At 43.9% G+C, this 18,571-nt stretch overlaps 2 protein-coding genes across 15 annotated transcripts in view; both read right to left on the reverse strand.

Annotated features, from left to right (window-relative positions):
• Positions 1-18,571, reverse strand: part of LOC135227225 (Fc receptor-like protein 2) — a 505,822-nt gene that overhangs the window by 322,986 nt on the left and 164,265 nt on the right. The window lies entirely within an intron of this gene.
• On the reverse strand, positions 226-18,102 carry LOC135230847 (CD5 antigen-like). 8 transcript variants are annotated; one of them, XR_010321619.1, is made up of 8 exons: positions 17,637-18,102; positions 15,316-15,342; positions 11,524-11,850; positions 11,162-11,266; positions 10,298-10,414; positions 10,099-10,154; positions 5,513-5,581; positions 226-4,525 (listed from the first exon to the last, which is right to left on the reverse strand). XR_010321619.1 is itself a non-coding variant. In XM_064283078.1 (6 exons), the coding sequence occupies exons 3-6, from the start codon at positions 11,566-11,568 to the stop codon at positions 4,518-4,520; spliced, it is 438 nt and encodes a 145-aa protein (XP_064139148.1). In that variant the 5' UTR covers positions 11,569-11,850; positions 15,316-15,342; positions 17,637-17,835; the 3' UTR covers positions 226-4,517. The 8 variants fall into 8 exon arrangements, 7 of the variants coding, with proteins under 7 accessions (XP_064139148.1, XP_064139147.1, XP_064139144.1 ...); XM_064283078.1 differs by lacking the exon at positions 11,162-11,266 and having other exon boundaries at positions 10,099-10,414; positions 17,637-17,835; XM_064283077.1 differs by lacking the exon at positions 11,162-11,266 and having other exon boundaries at positions 5,261-5,581; positions 10,099-10,414; positions 17,637-17,820.

Genomic DNA, 18,571 nt, shown 5'->3' on the forward strand with positions numbered 1-18,571 from the left:
GTTGGACAAGGTGTGAGGTTTGCTTTTGGCTGCCCTGTGTCCTGGGAGCCAGAGTGGTCAGGTGTAAGTGTTGCTGTGAGGCTCCCTCCACCCATGTCCTTGGTCACATGGCCACATCTGTGGAGGTCCGCACCCTGGTACACCAGAGCATGTCATGTGAGGCGTGTGAACCTCTCTGGGTCCCTGTGGCCGTGGGCCGGCTGGTTGCTTTTCCTGGGCTGGGTATGCTACGGAGGTTAAAAGCTGGGGGTGGGGAGGGTGTTGCTGTAGATATTTAATTTGGGGGTTGGTGGGACTGGAGCTCCAAGGTGCAGGATCAGGCTGACCCCAAAGGTTGTATCCTCTCCTCCAAAGGACAGGGTGGGGAGCTTGGTTTTCTCAGGGTCCATGGGGAGCTGACACCCTCACAGGAGTTCCCTGGCAACCTGGGCCAAGATCTCTTTGATGTGGCCAATGACCTTCTCATGTCTGGCTGGGTTGTGCTACACGGCAACATACGGCCAAGCCATATAGAAGTCCAGGGTACTAGCATGGGTGTCTCAGAATATCTACGAATTCTATACACTACACCCAACGTGTCCATGGACAAAGGAAGAGAACATGAATGTAGCTGAGCCCTTGGCAGTCTCTGTTTCTTCAGGCTAATCTCTTCAGGATCTGATATCCTATTATATCCACTCCATGTGCTGTGTAAAAAAAAAAAAAAGGCCAGCCACAGATTCTGGGATAACATTAGCTCAGCTACTTGGAGAAACTAACCCTATTTTGGTCACAATTTCCAACTCCTAGGAAGGGCTGATTGATCTAGCTTGAGAAGGATGTCCGCTCTTAATGCCAGTCATCTGTGGCCGGGAGGGCAAGATGATTTTGTTTAAAATCCAAGAGACTGTTTAAAATGCATGGACACAGTGGGTCCAGTATATAGAAAAAGAGAGCTTTGAAGACTAAAAAAATAAATATCAAAAATAAAATATAATTAATCTACAATAAAGGTAAAACTATGAGTGAGCCAGGTTTTTTTTTTTTTTAATCTTAATGTCTATTTTAGTAACGGTGAGCTAACTGCTGTAAATAAACAACTCTGACATTTCAGTGGCTTCATATAAATAACATTTATTTCTTATTCATGTCACAGTCAGCAGAGTATGGGTGGGAGAGTCTGGCTCCGTCTAATCATTCGGAGACCCAAGCTCCTTCCATTTTCTGGATCTGCCCTTCTATATATTCTTGGTGTCTTTCTCCAGTCGACCAGCAGATGGAGAGAGAAAGAGCATGGAGAAGGCGAGCTACTGTTAACTGTCTTGATGTGAAGGTATTATAAACAGCACATTCATACTCCAGTGAGAACTGGCCACATGGCTTTATCTATATATAGGAGAGCTAGGAAGTGTTTTTGTTTTTTTTTTTTTTTAGGAAGTGTAGACTAGTGGTGTGTCCAGGAAGAAGAATATCTGTGAGCCCTGGAAGTCTCTGTCTCTATGCTGATCTCTTCAAGCTATGATACCCTATTATACCCACCTTCATTTTGGACAGCAAGACAAGGCAGCCATATTCTTGGATCAGGGGATCCTTTTCTCTGGACAGTGCTAAGAGGCCAGCTTCATGTCCTTCAGGCTTTCAGTTTTCTGACAGCCTCTCCTTTGGTGGCACACTCTTATTGCATCTGCTAATACTGTCATTTGAAGGCCCTGGCTGGTGTAAATAGTTAATGCAGTCAGCTGCTAACGGAAAGGTTGGAGGCTCAGGGCCACCCAGAGGGAAGGCCTGGCGATCCACTTCTGAAAACTGAGGCACTGAAAACCCTAACGAGCACAGTTCTACTCTGACACACATGGAGTCACCATGAGTTGGAATTGATCGGCGGCAACTGGATTTGATACTATCAGTTAGGTTACTGTGAGGCCTTGCTTTCAGCGGGCAAGTACCCTGTACTTTTATTTGATTGGTTTCTAGGGGTCATACTGGATTGGAATTTTACAAAAGGAATTTTAATGGAGAAATAAGGGGAAATCAAAATTCCTCTTGTGAAGTTCTGTAGGCAAAACAAGGAAAGCCTGTGAGAAGAGATCAGTAGGCTGGGTCGATCCTAAAATGTCTGTTAAGGCATTTTCTCCTCTTATAAGAAGCTAGATTTCTCTGCCTATTTCCAAGCTAGTTCTTAAATATTCATTGAACAAATATTTGTTGAACATCTACAGTGAGATAGTCGGTTAGGTGGTAGAAACACATTCCGGTGTCATTAGGAACCATGAGATCCCATAGACGACTTTAGCTCCCACTGCTGCCAGTCTGTCTCATTTCTTACCTGAATAATGCAGACAAAAGATGACAGGCACACCCTGAACCTAATGAATGGCCAAGTCCTTGTCACTAAATAGTATCAGTTTCATGTACTTTCTTGTAGACTCGTTTTTCAGAGGACCGCACTAGTTCTTCATTACAGCTTTACAGTGTCAGAAATTATTTCTCTCTGTTTAATGTTTTTGGATCCCCTGCAAAAACCTAGTGCTGAAAGAATGATTATTCTAAAGGCTATGGACTCTAGGACTAAGGAATGAGGACCTGGGGAAACACTGGCCTCCTAATCCCCAGCAAGTGGTAAGTCCTGCCCTCACTGCTACCCTCTTGTTTCACTGCACCTTCATTTCACTAGTGACCTTGCCTTCACAGCTGAACTGTTTTGGCCAAATTAACCAGAGTCAGGGTCCAGAGACATAAAGTTCTCGGTTAGGAGAAAAGCAAAAAAAAAAAAAAAATCATTAAGGTTAAAAAGGCATGACATCAGAGTTGGATTATTAGACATGTCAGTCTGAAGAACAGGAGATGCAGAATTGAACTTGAAATTCACAGGCTAGAGCAGGAAATAGGGAGAGAGCTCCATGCCCAGAGGAGAGAGCTATATCACACGTGGTTATATCTGCTGGCAAGTTCTCTTCTACCCAATCCTGCCTAAAGGGCCATTGCTGAGAAGCCGCCACACCTGCTTCCCTTTCAGCAGAAAAAGCATATCACAGAGGGGCAACTGTTCAGGCTGTCATATCTAATTTATTAGACAGTGTAAATGTAGACATATTATAAGTACGGAGCTTAGCCTCAGAGTTTAAGATTGTCCATTTTTACAATCAAGTCTTGATTGTCATTTTAGTATCATGATGTTTCGCCTCAGATTAGCAGGTCCCAAAGCCTCGGTTCATAAAATGAAAATTACATTTTCTGATTGGCGTGAGACACAACTCTGGACATGCCAATCTCCTTCTGCCTTTTTCTTGCCCTTCTCCCAGTAAGTAGCTCCATATCCAACATATTTTTCTTAGATAAAACTAATGCGTTTGTAACAGTCTTCTTGTTAAAGGCCAACCGTGTTGGCAGGTAGTATAGGGATGGACAAAAAATATATTTATCAGGGTATTCAGAATATCCAACATCTTTTTCCAAGTGTCATGAAAAAGGTCATGTCTTGGATTAGAGGATTCTGCCCCTGAAAAATGTTCCACTCTCACCAAGGAATAAGAGAGTAGAGAAGTATTATTAATTGTGATCACCAAAGACTTGATAAAAAACTATAAGATGATTCTAAGATTTCCCCCAACTTCTGTGAAATTGTCTACCAACATTTCCTTTCAAATGTTCTTATTGCTCCATTCCTTTCATCTTGTTTGCAGACATAGATCTTGCCTAAGCAATGGATTGCATGTCTGGTCAAAATGACAAGCCTAGGAGTCCCAGGCAGTTTGGGAAGAAGCAAAAAAGGCTAAAAAACTAATGTCAAGGGGTCAGTGGTGAGGAGAGGACAACTGGAAGCTCATCTTGCCCTACAAGAAGTTTCTATTTCTTCCCTCATAACTCTCATAACAGGCAAGGATGGGTGTGCTTGGCTCTGAGAGCAAGGCTTGAGCGCAGTGTTCAGACTCCTGCTTAGGGGATGAGGGATGGTGGCTAAAGTTGTTGCCAGGTGAAAACCCCAGGTTTTGCTCAGCGTGACTTGTTACAGTCAATAAACGAGAGGCCGAAGTGGGAGATCAGAGAGATGCCTTTATTTTGTTGTACAAGGGAAAGAGCAATCGGGGCTGCTGCCTCCAAGACTGCTTGCAGGCAGCTTGGGGAGGTGGGCTTTTACAGAGAGCAGACAAGGAAATGCAAATTAATCATGAATATTCAGGATTGACCTTCACACAGGTGCGCCTAGCTTGGGGATGACTATACATTTTTTTCAGACAAAGGTTTGATCCCCCAATATGGAGGAAGAGGTTGATTTTCTTTCATTAGAAGGTTAAGTCTCCACTCAGAGGCCATTTTGGTTATCTTGTCAAGGACAATTTCAGAAGAAAGGGCAGCTTATTCTGCTCAGTGTAGGAGCATAAGCCAAAGCAGGTGTCTCTTAGAAGTTTGGGCTCTGAGGCTGCCTGCCTCAAAGTCTGCAGGCCCAGCATGAAAAAAATGGAATAATCTGGGCCCATGAGACAAGTAGGGTCATTCCAGAGCTAGTGGGAGCCTGATGAAACATCAAGAAGACCAGGCTACGGCTCTGGAAAGACAAGAAGAACATACAGTAAGGGTGGCAACAGGTCATGAAAGGATTGTTTCATTCAAGCTCAAAGAGGCTAAGAAAATAGATGGCACCTTCCTAGGGCCTAAGACACACACCGATGGTGGGGCCAAGTCACAAACTAGTACAGTACCCCAGGGACTTACCCAACCAGCTCCTGTGTGAGTCACAAACAATACTCACATATATTAACACATTTTATCCTCCACGATCATAAAACTCGCTGAGGTAAATGGGGCAAGTGTCTCCCTATTTCACACACGAAAGCACCAGATTCAGAGCAATTAAGCGACTATCTAAGATCACATAGCTTCAAAGTAGTTGAGCAGGGCTCAAACTCCAGTCTTGTGTCACCAAACCCCTCCTTTTCTAGGCACTAAGCTGCTCCTCACATTCCTTGGTCAACTATCAGGTCTTACCTAGTTCCAGAGCCAAATAGCTCTGCACAGTCAGCTCCCATTCTGATTATAAAACTGAGCTGCTGACTGGTGGGTCTCTTGAGTCAGCCACTCAAGGGCTGCATTTGTATTTCCTGGCCCAAGTTAGGGCAAGGATTCTTCTCCCACTTCCCCAAAGAGGTCTCCAGTTCAGGGCTAGTATTCCAGGCTCTTTGAAAAGACTTTCTCAAGATTGTGTCCAAAGAGTCCCCACTTCCACTCCTACTCTGCAGCCCACACCAGGCCAGTCTTCATGGATTCCAGCTGCAGGACTTACCTGAGCAGATCACAGCCACATCTTCCTTGTGGGTGCAGTCATGATACCCCCAGAACCTGTGCCGGCACTGCTCTAGAGACAACTCATTCCCTGAGCAACGAACATCATCCAGCCAGATGGGGCCAACCCCCAGGCCAAAGTGTTTCTGGACTCCAAAGGGTAGAAGGAGGGGATGGCCACAGCCCAGTTGTTTGCATACCACCTGGTTTTCCTTTCTTCCCCAGCCATCATCACAGACAGAACCCCATATACCCTTGTGCAGCACCATCAGACGTCCAGAGCAGTGGCTCTCTCCTCCCTCCAGCTTCAGTTCAAAGGGATCTGTGGTGTCAAAGAGGAAGTCAAGGGTTGGAGAGAGGTAGAGAAAGGAAAAAAAAAAGTTCCTTTACATCCTCACTCAAACACATTGCATATGAAACTCTCCACATGTGTTTCTGTGTTTACAGTCCCTCTTCTAGGTCTCCGTCAGGTTCTAACACATGTGGCCTAGATCCCTTTCCTTAACAAATATATTTTCATTCCTCCACCTATGTCGTAAATCTAACATGTATACATGACTTTCTAGTAGGTCTGAAAAACTAAAGAACTTAACAGCGACATGGGGTGGTTTGACTGCACCACACTGAATGCATTTTCTGGTCACTCTTCTGAAAGCCCAAGCGAGAATCAAAGCAGAGGCAGCACAGACTGACGATCCAGCCTGTCTATTCCTCTGAACCCATCTCTGCCCACGTGAAGATGTGGAATATCCACCACCACGGTTTCGGTTCTGCCAGCCTGAGTCCATGGAGCGAAAACTGACTACATAATGGGAGTCCCGTCCCCATCAGCGAGTGGAGCTGAAAAATAGTTGACGGCTAAAATTTTGGTGTCCATAGTCTCTTAACGAGGATCCTGGCATACATGAGCAGTCGCCCAGAACCCAGCACCTACAGTATATACTTAGATCACTTTCCTGGGGTTTTGCTCACATTCTGGATTTATATTCCTGTCCTTGGTGACCCCCTGCCTCTCTCCTCTACAAAGGGGATAGATTCCGTTTCTCAGAACCTACGATGCTAACCGAGGATTGTAATCAACTAGGGCAGGCATCTCTGAGGCATGACTCTGCCGCTGTCCTTATAACAGGTATCAATATTGTTCAGAGACTTCTGATGCCACGGCCATACCCTCTTTTGATCTTGAGGCCAACTTGGTCAGTCACAGTTTACCTCTGTCTTCCTGAACCTGTAAGTTGGGTTGCTACCAGCCCCTTGGAAAAGGAGAGGCAGCACTAAGGCAGGATTAACTTCTCAACTCCAGGTCCGTCCCTTCTAGCCAGTGACCAGTTGCCATCAAGTCTATTCGGACTCATGACAACCTCCTGCGTGTCAGAGCAGAACTATGTACCATGCGATTTTCAGTGACTGATTTTTCAGAAGTAGATAACCAGGCCTTTCTTCCAAGGTGCCTCTGGTTGGACTTGAACCACCAAACTTCTGGTTAGCAGCAGAGCACATTAACCATCCACACCATCCAGGGACTCCCCATCCTCCCTAATGTTGCCTAATTTCTCTCTCTCCACATGCCTAATGTTAAGATTGCAGTATATTTGTCTTTACTCAAGCCAAAATAGTACTCAATACCAAGGCTGAATTCTTAGAGGCCCCTCTGGTTCCTACGCCACTGCTTCCTCTCTTTCATCTAACACTTTGGCAGTCAATTCTTTAGATATTCAAGACTTTGTGCAATAATTTTTCATTTGGGAAAAAGACCTAATCAAAATAGAAATTTAAGGTCAGCTCTTACTTAAAGAATTAATTCTGGGTGATTTCATGATTTGGTAGAATTCCAAACAGATACTTTAAGCCATCAGAAATTTTAAAAGAACTTTAAATCAGGTTTTTAAATATGTTTTTATTGTATATTAGCTAGCCCCTATCTGTTTGGTATCACTGGAGACGGACATCATGCTTGGCTGATGAAAAAGAGGAAGACCCTTAAGGGAATGGATTGACACAGCAGCTCCAACAATGGGCTCAAACATAGCAATGACTGTGACACTAGCACAGGACTGGACAACATTTTGTTCTAGTGTACATACAGTTGCTGTGAGTTGGAACTGACTCTATGGCACCCAACAACAGCCACAATTTGTTTGGTTGAAAAACGCATATCAAAATCCCATTATAAATGAAGTAGGGAACAAAAAAAATAATAGAAATAATAAGACTGGAAGTTGGTTCTTTGAAAGCATCAACAAAATTGACAAACAACTGGCCAAACTGACAAAAGAAAAGCAGGAGAGGAAGCAAGTAACTTGGATAAGAAATGAGATGGGTGACATTACAACCAAACCAATTGAAATAAAAAGGATCATAACAGAATACTACGAAAAACTGCACTTCAACCGATTTGAAAATCTATAGGAAATGGACACATTTCTAGAAACACACTACCTCCTTAAACAAAAAAAAAAAACTGAACAGATCCATAACTAAATAAGAGCTTGAAGAGTTTAAACACATGCACACACACACACAACAACAACAACAATAAAAAGCCCTGGCCCTAGTGGCTTCACTGGAGAACTCTACAAACATTCAGAGACGAGCTTATACCAATACTACTCAAACTATTTCAGAGTATAGAAAAGGAAGGAATATTCCTGAAGTCAATCTATGAACCCAGCATAACCCTGATTACCAAAGCCAGGCAAAGACACCCCAAAAAGGAAAATTACAGACCGATGTCCCTCATGAAAATAGATGCAAAAATTACCAACAGAATTCTAGCCTTCAAGCCTAGGAACTTCATCCCACAATGTGTTTGGTTATGTCTAAGAAGTTGCCTTGACTATGGCCCTTGTGTGCTGTTGTCTATATTAACATATGAGCAGCGTGGAAGAGGCAGTCAAGAAATCAAAAAACGTATTGCACTGGGCAAATCTGCTGCAAAAAGCCTCTTTAAAGTGTTGAAAAGCAAAGCTGTGTCACTCTGAGGACTAAGGTGAGTCTGACCCAAGCCACGGTGTTTTCAATCACCTCATATGCATGCGAAAGCTGAACAATGAATAACGAAGATCAAAGAAGAATTGACGCCTTTGATTTATGATGTTGGAAAAGAATACTGAATATACCATAGACTGCCGGAAGAACGAACAAATCTGTTTGGGAAGAAGTACAGCCAGAATGCTCCTTAGAAGCAAGGATAGTGAGGCTTCATCTCACATATTTCGGACATGTTATCAGGAGGGACCAGTTCCTGGAGAAGGACATCGTGCTTGGTAAAGCAGAGGGTCATCAAAAAAGAGGGAAGACCCTCTAGGACATGGATTGACATAGTGGCTGCAACAATGGACTTAGGCATAACAATGATTGTGAAGCTAGTGCAGGACCGGGCAGTGTTTCCTTCTTTTGTACACAGGGTTGCTGTGAGACGCAACCAACTCAACCAGCTCGACAACACCCAACAACATCAAATGAAAACGAATTTGCTTTGTAAACTTTCACCCAACGCACAGTAAAAATTTTTTAATCCCTTTATATGAGCTAAACCAAAAAACAAACAACAAACCCAGTGCTGTTGAGCTAATTCCGACTCATAGCGACCCTATAGGACAGCGTAGAACTGCCCCATAGAGTTTCCAAGGAGCACCTGGCAGGTTCGAACTGCTGACCCTTTAGTTAGCAGCTGTAGCACTTAACCACTACACCACCTGGGTTTCCTACAGTGTATGTTTCGATAGTCACGGTCCACCTCCCAGTGAAGTTTGTGCTCCCCCCTCAGCAAGAGGCAGAGTCTAGACCTAGGTTTTTTTACCCACTGAAGCCATTGTTATAATGGGGTCTTTTATGGAACAAAACAAATATGTTTCGGGTTTTAGATACACCATTTGGGAGCAAACAGCAGAGGAGGCGATTATCAATTCAAAAGCATGCTGAGTGGAAGAAAGAAGCCAGGCCAGGATTAAATAAATGTGCTACCAAAAATTGAGAAATCAGGCTCAAAAAACTTATACAGAATTCAATCAAATAATAGTTTGTATTTTTTTTTAATAATATAGGGATTAATATTGTTTAATATATTAATAGAGCTGCTATAGTAACTGTCATGGATTGAATTATGTCCCCCCAAAAACGTGTGTATCAACTTGATTAGGCCAGGATTCCAGTATTGTGTGGCTGTCCTCTGTTTTGTGATTGTAATTTTATGATAAAAGGATTAGGGTGAGAATGTAATACCATCCTTACTCAGGTCACCTCCCCTATCCAATGTGGAGGGAGTTTCCCTGGGGTGCGGCCTGCACCACCTTTTATCTCTCAAGAGATGAAAGGAAAGGGAAGTAAGCAGAGAGTTGGGGACCTCACACCACCAAGAAAACTGCACCAGGAGCAAAGTGTGTCCTTTGGACAGGGGGTCCCTGTGCCTGAGAAGCTCCTCGACCAGAGGAAGGTTGAGGACAAGGACCTTCCTTCAGAGCTGGCAGAGAGAGAAAGCCTTCCTGGAGCCGATGCCCTGAATTTGGACTGGTAACCGACTAGACTGTGAGAGAATCAATTTCTCTTTGTTAAAGCCATCCGCTTGTGGTATTTCTGTTACGGCAGCACTAGGTGACTAGGACACTGATTATGAGTTAGAATCGACTCAGTGATGACAGGTTTAGTTTTTTTGTTTGTTTACATCATTTTTATATACAAAGGCAGGTATTATTAGTCCCGTTTTAAAGACCAGAACATTAAGGATAAGCACAATTAACTTTGCTATGTGTATTTACAATTCTCTGTAAATAATGACTGAATAAAATTTCATTTAATAAATTCATGAAAAATCTTAGCCTCTGAATTTGCAGGTTTTACCTTCGCAGTGGACCCAAGTGTCTTCGTCATGGGTGCAGTTGTTCTTCCCCCAAGGCCTGGAAGGGCAATCCTGAATAGTTAGTTCTTTTCCTGAGCATGACACCTGGTTCAGCCAGATGGGCCCTTGGCCCTGTGTAGCTCTTTTACAGTTTCCTCGGGTCAGTGTGGCCTTCCCACATCCCAGCTGCCGGCATACCACCTTGGCAGCCTGGAGGTTCCAGCCTGCTTTGCACACGGTGCCCCACTGGTCCTGATGCTTCACCTCCACTCGCCCTATGCAGCGTCCGGGGCCATCAGCCAGCCGCAGTCTCTGGGACTGGAAAAAGAAAGAGGAAGTGTCTGTTCCCTGCGAGAACACAGTCTTCTTGAGAAAAGAGAATCAATGTATACATCTCTACTCTCTTGCTGTTTAGTACAATGTAGACTGGAGTGCTTAGGGCCTAATAACTGCTTACGAATGCTTTGCTGAATGAGTAGATGAATGAACCAATGAGTCAGTTCTGAGTTGAACCATTAATCATTTCTACGCATTTTTATTTTTTCAAATTCTTTTCACATTCAACTTCTCATTTGCTCCTCAAAAAAGGCAGATAGAAACACTGTGTAGATTTAAAAAAATAAAATAAAAAACCAAACACAATATAACATACAGAGAAGTGAAGTGATGTGCCCAAGGCCAAAGCCTTTTGCTATTAGTGTCAGCACTAGCACCCAAGAATCCCAGATTAGGGCTCTCAATCTTCAAGACTTCTAAAAAATAGGAGAGAAGCCTCAGCATCAGGTCACAAAGAGTCGGTGACTGTTTCCCTGGTAACGAATTCATGGGAGGCCGAGAAAGAGAAGACATGGCCTAGCCTCTTAGCCAAATCACAGTCTACTGGGGAAAAGTACACACAGAGAGGGGAGAAATTATTAAGACATAGAAAGCAAATATATGCAGGAAAGGAAAGGAATAGAGAAAAACACGTGAGAGTGTGCTAGTTTCCTGTGAGCACCTCCTACCTACCTGACTAGCTGGTGGACAACTTGAGAGCCGAAACTATAGGTCAAGTATAAATTATACCTCGTGGGCTCATTTCTTCCCCCATAACTCCAACTCTAGATCCAGATGCCTGGTCCACTATCCAGCATATGCTTCCTGACTGCAGGGGAGTCTCTGCATGTGCGTCTGTGTGTGTTCAGAAAAGAAACAGGTTCTCATATATCTTGTAACTAAGAGGAAGGCATTAGCTCAAGCAAGTAGCAGTAACAATTCTAGGTGAGGAGAACGTTTATCTCTAGGTCAAGTGTGAGATGTGAAGGACAAGGGACCAATTAGCCATTGCAGCCCATGTGAAAGTCCACAGTGGGAAGTAAAGACAAACAAGTGTGGCCTTGTGGGGTATGGGCAGCTGGCAGATGGTCTTTGAGCCCTGCCATACTCACTTTCACATGAAGCTCCTGCGTAGTCTTGGTGGCTACAGCTCCCATAATCAGTATCTTCTTTTTCACATTGAGCCAGTGTATCTTCCAGCCCCTTGCAGTGGAACTCCTCGATGAAGAAGTCTTGGTTCTCTTCCGCCCGTGGCTTATATGTAAAACTACTCTGTGTTCCCTTCGCTGCTCCACAGCCCAACTCCCGGCACACCACAACTACGTTCTTCAAGTCCCAGTTGTAACCACACACAGTGCTCCACTGACCGTTCTGTTCCACATCTACTCGCCCTTCACAGCGGTGGGGGCCTCCCACCAGTCGCGCTCTGTATGAAGACTCTGCGAGGAGATGCACTATTAGCTGGGGACCCAGGAGGAGTCTAAAGGGTCCTCAGGGGTGTGGTCAGTCAGCTTGGGACTGCTTCACCATTCACAGGCAGCATGGAAAGTCAGAGGAGGGGAAGGAGAAAACAGAAGGGAAGGGGAGAGAGGACCTGCAGGGCCCCATCTCTGAGCTCTGATTCTGCTACACCCTTAATTGTACCCTACCAAGAAATTCCACCTACAGACTCCTAGATATGACTGTAGGATTTTGTTTGCAGATTAAACGAAGGATATTGATTAAAGATAAAGCAGAATTCTCAGAATCTCTGGTGGTCAGAACCAGAAGGGCCTATAGAGATTATAAAGCCCAATCCCACTATTTCACAGATAAGGGAGACAATCCCCAGAGAAGTGAAGATCCTACGGTCATACTGTAAATTAGCAGAAGCCCCAGGCCAGCATCCAAGTCTACCGAAGGTTACTATGTGATCTTTCTTGTTCATGACTCTGTCTCTCCCCACGGACGTCAGATGGAGGAGGGACTGAGAGATCTACGTATAGTTTGGGCTCCTAAACTGAACAAAGGAGTCCTGGTGGCACAGTGGTTAAAGGGCTCAGCTGTGAACTGAAAGGTCCAATGGTTCAATCCTACCGACCACTTTGTGGGAGAAAGCTGTGGCATACTGTTGCCATGAAGATCACAGCTTTGGAAACCCTATGGGGCAGTTCTACACTCTATGAGTCAGAATCAACTCGATGGCAATGGATTTTTTTTTTTTTTAAGCTGAACAGCCTCTCTCTCCCATTATCAGTGACCCACATCATCCTTGTTACTTCCTGTGACATTTTCCCATGCCCAAGCATCCAGGTCAGAAGAAATACAGAGAACACCAGACAAAGGAATGATTAGAGCCTCAGAGTCTCAGAGCCCCAATTTCTAGTCTAAGAGGTCACTGAGGATGGGTTTGGGGTAGGAGAGAGGCTCTATAGAACCTATACATGAGTTTTGAGGAATCCATGACTTGGTTCTGCTTCTCAAGTAGACTATGGGGGGCAAAAGACTAACAGAAACCTCTCCCTTCTCCTGAGGCATAGAAGTAGAATAGGAAACAAACAGCCCATCAGGCAACATTTGTTGAGTGTATACTATGTTCAAGGTATTATTTTATGAACTTTGAGAACAGCGATGAATAAGACAGGTAATATTGCTGCCCTCAAGGAGCTTATATTTAGTCACTAGGCTGAAGTAATCCCTCCAAGTCTCCTGTAGCTCCAGAGTGAAAAAGGAGAAGAGAGGAATTTGTCACGCTCCACAGAGTGGGGAAGTTAGCCAGTGGGACATGTAGCTGAGAGGGGTCTGGTTCACCTGGAGGGATCACATTTGGGCTGGTGGTCTGCGACCTATAGAGATACGAGCCGCTTAACAGATGCCAACATAGACCACACGGGATGACCCAGCTGCCTGCAGGGATGGAATATGACTTCTGAGGACCATATTTCCTGCTGCCTGCCTTGTCTCAATGCTGTGTAAACTCCCCAGAAAACTTAGAATTAACCCAGAAGAAGTGGTTGAATGAGAAAACACTGATCTGGCTGATACTAAACTGCACTGGAAAGCTTATGTTTAGTTTGTTCATTTGTTTTTTGTTTCTTCTTATTCCCTTTTTTTTTTCTTTTTTTGGTAATATGCAGAATATATAGAATGAATACTTGAAATTTAATTAGTAATAGAAAAACTAAGAAAGTTACCATTTTTGCATCCGGGTTTAAGGCTGATACATTTGGGTACAAATATAATTCTTAAGGAGTCACCCAGAAATAACTTTTGAGTCAGTATAGTTCATCATAACTAAGACTAGAGTTTGCATTGACATTGTTATTTACTCCAGGAAAGATTAGCTAGTAAGATCACGGTCAGGTTATTATATTTGATTTTGGGTGACAAAATGCTAGTTTTAAAATAAACTCCCTTTTAATGAGTTTTCATTTTCTGTGGAATGAAATACTAGAAGAGCCCATGGGAAAGAAGAAATACGTATTTAAAAAAAAAAGAAATAGTAAATATAAAAGAAATTCAGCTTGCGGGGAGAAAGAATGGCTGAGTAAGATTTTAAAGCTACAAAAGAGTAGAAAGAATCATCAGGGCAGTTGTGTCCTAGGCGGTGCCGTTAGCAGCCTTTAGCGTCAGAAGGCTTCAGAGAGGGAGCCAGGGTCAGAAGAAAAACCTCCTAGAGTACGGGGAGGCTTGTCAAGAGAGCCATTGTTTCCCAATACCAGCACCAAGAAACAGTCCTGGAGGCCAAAGTAAAAAGATCAAGTAATCTGAGAGTTGGCCTGAGGACCCAACAACTGAGCTCATTAAGAAATCAAACTGCATCCAGCAGGATGCAGAAGCTTCCACACCCATAGCAGAGTCTGTGGCTTCCTCTCTCTAGTAAACTCTCTACTCGAGAGAAAGGATAGACTGCAGGGACTATGTAAAAAAAACTGATATTCTACAAACAACCCCCTTGAGTTTGTACCATCATAACCTTCCTCTTCCATAGACTTATTCTCTTTGTGCAGCCCAACGTCTGCTTGGTTGTGCAGGTTGTGCACTGCCCAAAGGCTCCTTGCAGAGGTGACCAACGGAGGCTGACATCCAGCCTGAACTCTGCTGGTCCAGCCATGTACTGCGCAGAGGCAGATGGATTCACAGTTCAAATAAAGGTAACATTAAGGCTGGCAGGGGGAGCTGGATGTGCTGGTTCCAAGTGGAGCAAAAGGAAGTTCATTTCCCAGAGACAGCCACCAGATGGTAAGGTACCTCTGTGTGTGTGTGTGTGTGTGTGTGTTGTGTGTTGTGTGTGCCATAGAGTAGATTCTGACTCATAGAGACCCTACAGGACACAGTAGAACTGCTCCTACTTGGCCTGAAATAAAGCCATATGATACTTGGATGTTGGCCAAGCATCTTGGGCCATGGAGGTCAAGTGGAGAGGAGTCCCCTTGCAGGATAAAACAAAAGCAATCAAGCCAATTCCAGCTCATAGTGACCCCAGAGTAGAACTGCTCCCTAGAGTTTTCTTGGCCGTAATCTTCACGGAAGCAGTTCACCAAGCCTTTTTTGCACATAGATGAGTAGACAAGTGCAAGTCGTTTGCACCACCCGGAGACTTGTCATTGCAGGATGAACCACCCTAATTCCTTATAAGTTCTGGAGGTAGAAATCTATCCAGACAAGACTGAGAGGGGGTGGGAATGTGGAAAGGCAGATGGGTTGACACAGTGGCTGCAACAATAGGCTCAAGCATAACAACGATTATGAAGACGGCACAGGGCCGAGTGGGGTTCCATTCTGTCGTACACAGGGTCACTATGAGTCGTAACTGACTCGGTGGTACCTAACAACAACAATTTCCCTGTGGTCCGGTTAGCTTCAAAATTTCCACTTTCCTGAGCTTGAAGGCCTACCTCTCAGGAATCCCCCAAAAATCTTACCTATGAGGCCAGGTCCAGTGCAAATGGCTAGGGAAAAAAGAAGGCAGTGAGTGAGGTCATATAGTCAATTTCCAAGGCTTTGCTGACTACAACTCTCTGGAAGGCCCTTGCCAAAACTTGCGCGATAGTTGGGGCGGTACATATACAACCTCCAAAGTCAGGCTTGTTGGCACCTTCTCCTGGGATGGCCAGCTTCAAAGGACACATGGACATTGGCTAGGAATTACAGAGACCAATTCTACCACAGCTAACTGACCCCATCCTGCTCCCTGGACATGTGATGGGAACTCTGTGCCAGACATGCCTAGATTTGGATTTCTATTCCAGTCAACTATGTTGATTGGTTAATACAGCCTGTAGTTACAGTGTGGTAAAGCCACCTCTGGGTCCACAAAAATGAGTTGCTGGAGGCCACTGGAAAGATGCACTGGTGGGGGGAGGTAAAGACGCAGTGGGGGCAGTGCAAGGAGTAGGGAAAAGTGGTGGGATTGGCCTGTGTGCACTGGCACTGCATTTAGTCCAGGGTCAGCAAATTTTTCCTTCAAAAGGCCAGATAGTAAATACTTTAGGCTTTGTGGACCATATGATCTCTGTTGCAACTACTCAACTCCGCCTTTGTAGTTTAAAAACAGCCATGGGCAATAAGTAAACAAATGGACATGGCTGTGTTCCAATAAAACTTTATTTCATGTAACTTTCACGTGTCACAAAATATTATTCTTCTTTTCAATTTTTAAAACCATTTTAAAATGGGCTAGTTTACAGACCCCAGATTTAGACCAGTAGGTTAGAAAGCAGCCCTATACTCAGTTCCAAATCTCTAAATTTATGCATCCACACTCGTTCAATATATTGGAGTTTCTTCCTGGAGGATCTGCTGGGTTGGACCCTTTCATTCCTAAGGCTCTCTCCTAACACTGTACAGTCCTGAGCCCTGTGACCTCCAATAGTCCTTGAGGGCTAGGTATTTTCAAGTGCAGAACTCCTCCCTTATCTTAAAGGATTCTTCTGAAGGAACTCATACCTTTGACCTTCCACTCTAGAGTTTTTCAGGCAAATCCAAGTATCTCAGTGCCTTGTCCTGGGATACTTTCTTTTCTTGGTTTCCAAGGAATTCCTCAATAGCCCCAGGCCCTTACTCTTCAAGACATGCCCACACTCAGACTCCGTGAGTTCTGGTTTGCAACTGCCTTTTAAAGTTATACTTATGTGAACCATTTGTATAACACTCTACATGCCTAACAATGAACACAAAACATTTTTCCATACTAAGGAAATTGAATGTGCCAAGTTTCGTACCAAAAACCAAAAAACCAAACCCGTTGCCTTCGAGTCAATTTCAACTCATAGCAACGCGAGCTGGAAATTGATATAGCTACTACATGACTTGAAAGCTCTCCTCTGTAGGGAGGGGGATAATGCGGGTGACACAGACCAATAATGCTTCATGAAGGAGCTGGGTCTGAGGTAAGCCTGGGAGATTCAGCAGGACATTTATGATGGGCAGAGCTGGCTCTTAGGTGCTGTGGGCTATATAGATGTTTCAGGGAGCGTATACTTGCCCAGTTGTGTGTGTGAGAGAGAGAAAGAGGGAAACCAGGACTTCATCAAGACAATGAAAATGGATGAGATTGATTAGAAAATTTATCTAGCAAGCATTGCATTGTTAGATGTCCTAAATTAGTTATCTCATGAAAACATTCTTAACAAACCTGTGAGAAAGATAACATTATCTTCATTTCATAAATGAGAAATCAAGATATCAGAGATGTATGGTAACTGACATATCGAATGACAGATAAGAAATTAAAGAGCCAAGATTGAAACTCAGGTCTCTTTAGTTCCCAAATCCCCATTTACTTTAGATTACCCTGGGTGTTAAGAAGCTGGGAGAAATTAGGGAATTGTGATAGAGAAAATTTTTGAGAGGAAACCAAGTAATATGATCAAAAAAAAAGGAGTATGTCTTGTGGCTCATCTTCCTTTCCTTGCTCTACCTGTTTGTCTTCTCATAAATAGTACATTTAGGGAAATTCATGTAAAAAGGGAAATGGAAAGAAAAAAAATGACCATAAATAGGCCATTGCAAATATAAGGGGAATAGATTTAAAAAATCTGGCCATCAAAGTGGATTACAAATTGGGTGTGGATTAAGTGGCTTCCTTTGGGTTTAGAAGAGTTGCTAGATATAAAGAAAGGAGAGCAGGGAGAAGCTGACCTTGGAAGAATGGGGTCTGTGCAGGCTTGGCAAGTGGAAGATTGTCCTGATCAAAATCCGAGAAAACTCTGGAGTCTAAGCCAACAGGAGCAGAGATACTCACCAAGGATCAAGGAGAGTAGCAGAGCCATGACCTGGGCAGCTGAAGATATTGAACTGAAATTTAAGGCTGGAAGGAAACCCCAGAGTAGCAATATTCAGCTTCAGCTGCAAGTGTGTCTGGAGGGTGAGGGCAGCAGCTCCTGTATGTGACAGAAGTGCTCTCAGATGACCATGAACCAACGGATTTAGAAGGCAGAACTGATAGGCTGGACTTGCTGAAATCGGCACGTTTCCAGAGGAAGGGAGGTGGCCGGAAATGGCAAAAAGATGTTCACAAAAACAAAACAAAAAAACCAGTCTGTCATAACTTGGCTCTGCTATAATCCCAGCCCCATCCATATCTGCATTAGTTCCTTCACTATGTAAACAGGGGAGATAGTTCCTACAAGGAAATTCAGATGCTAGGAACAGGGCCATCTCGTAGAAGGCCAGGCAATGCTTTGTCTCCAAGTATGGTTTGTGGGGGCAGTAGGCCAATTTTGATTCCTTCTCTTCACAGTAAGCGCCCAGAGAGTACGGAAGCCAGAGGCCATAGAAAGAGTGCAGAGTTGCCCATGGAGGCAGTCATAATGGGCCACAATCCAGAACCAAGATGTCAAGTTCTATGAAGAGGGCTGGATTTGCTTATCGTCTGTGTCTTTCCAGGTGTATTAGGCCCACCTTTGGAAACTGAGTGGAAACAGCTCCCTGTAGTGATGGACATCATGATTTCCGAACTTAAGGCATCCTTAGGTCTAAGGAATAATGAACAGAGATGAGACAGCAAGACCCTCAGTATTCCAGGCCCCTCTGCTTTGCTGTATTATTAAGCATAGCTATGCATTGAGAACTGTTCAACTCTGGAATACTCAAGTAGTGAGCTTGATATGCTAACATAATCTACTGTTCTGAGCAGAGTAATTTTTCCTCTATAATTAGACATCTTAGCTTCTTTGT

This window comes from Loxodonta africana, chromosome 3 (genome assembly GCF_030014295.1).
Source record: "Loxodonta africana isolate mLoxAfr1 chromosome 3, mLoxAfr1.hap2, whole genome shotgun sequence".
NCBI lineage: Eukaryota > Metazoa > Chordata > Mammalia > Proboscidea > Elephantidae > Loxodonta > Loxodonta africana.

Coding starts and splice junctions, on each gene's coding strand:
- LOC135230847 (XM_064283075.1), bottom strand. CDS start 11,568: ATGGGAGCTGTAGCCACCAAGACTACGCAGGAGCTTCATGTGAAA. Junction 10,415..11,523: donor CGCAGGAGCTTCATGTGAAA/GTGAGTATGGCA, acceptor TTCTTTTTCCAG/TCCCAGAGACTGCGGCTGGC. Junction 5,582..10,098: donor CACTTGGGTCCACTGCGAAG/GTAAAACCTGCA, acceptor TTGACACCACAG/ATCCCTTTGAACTGAAGCTG.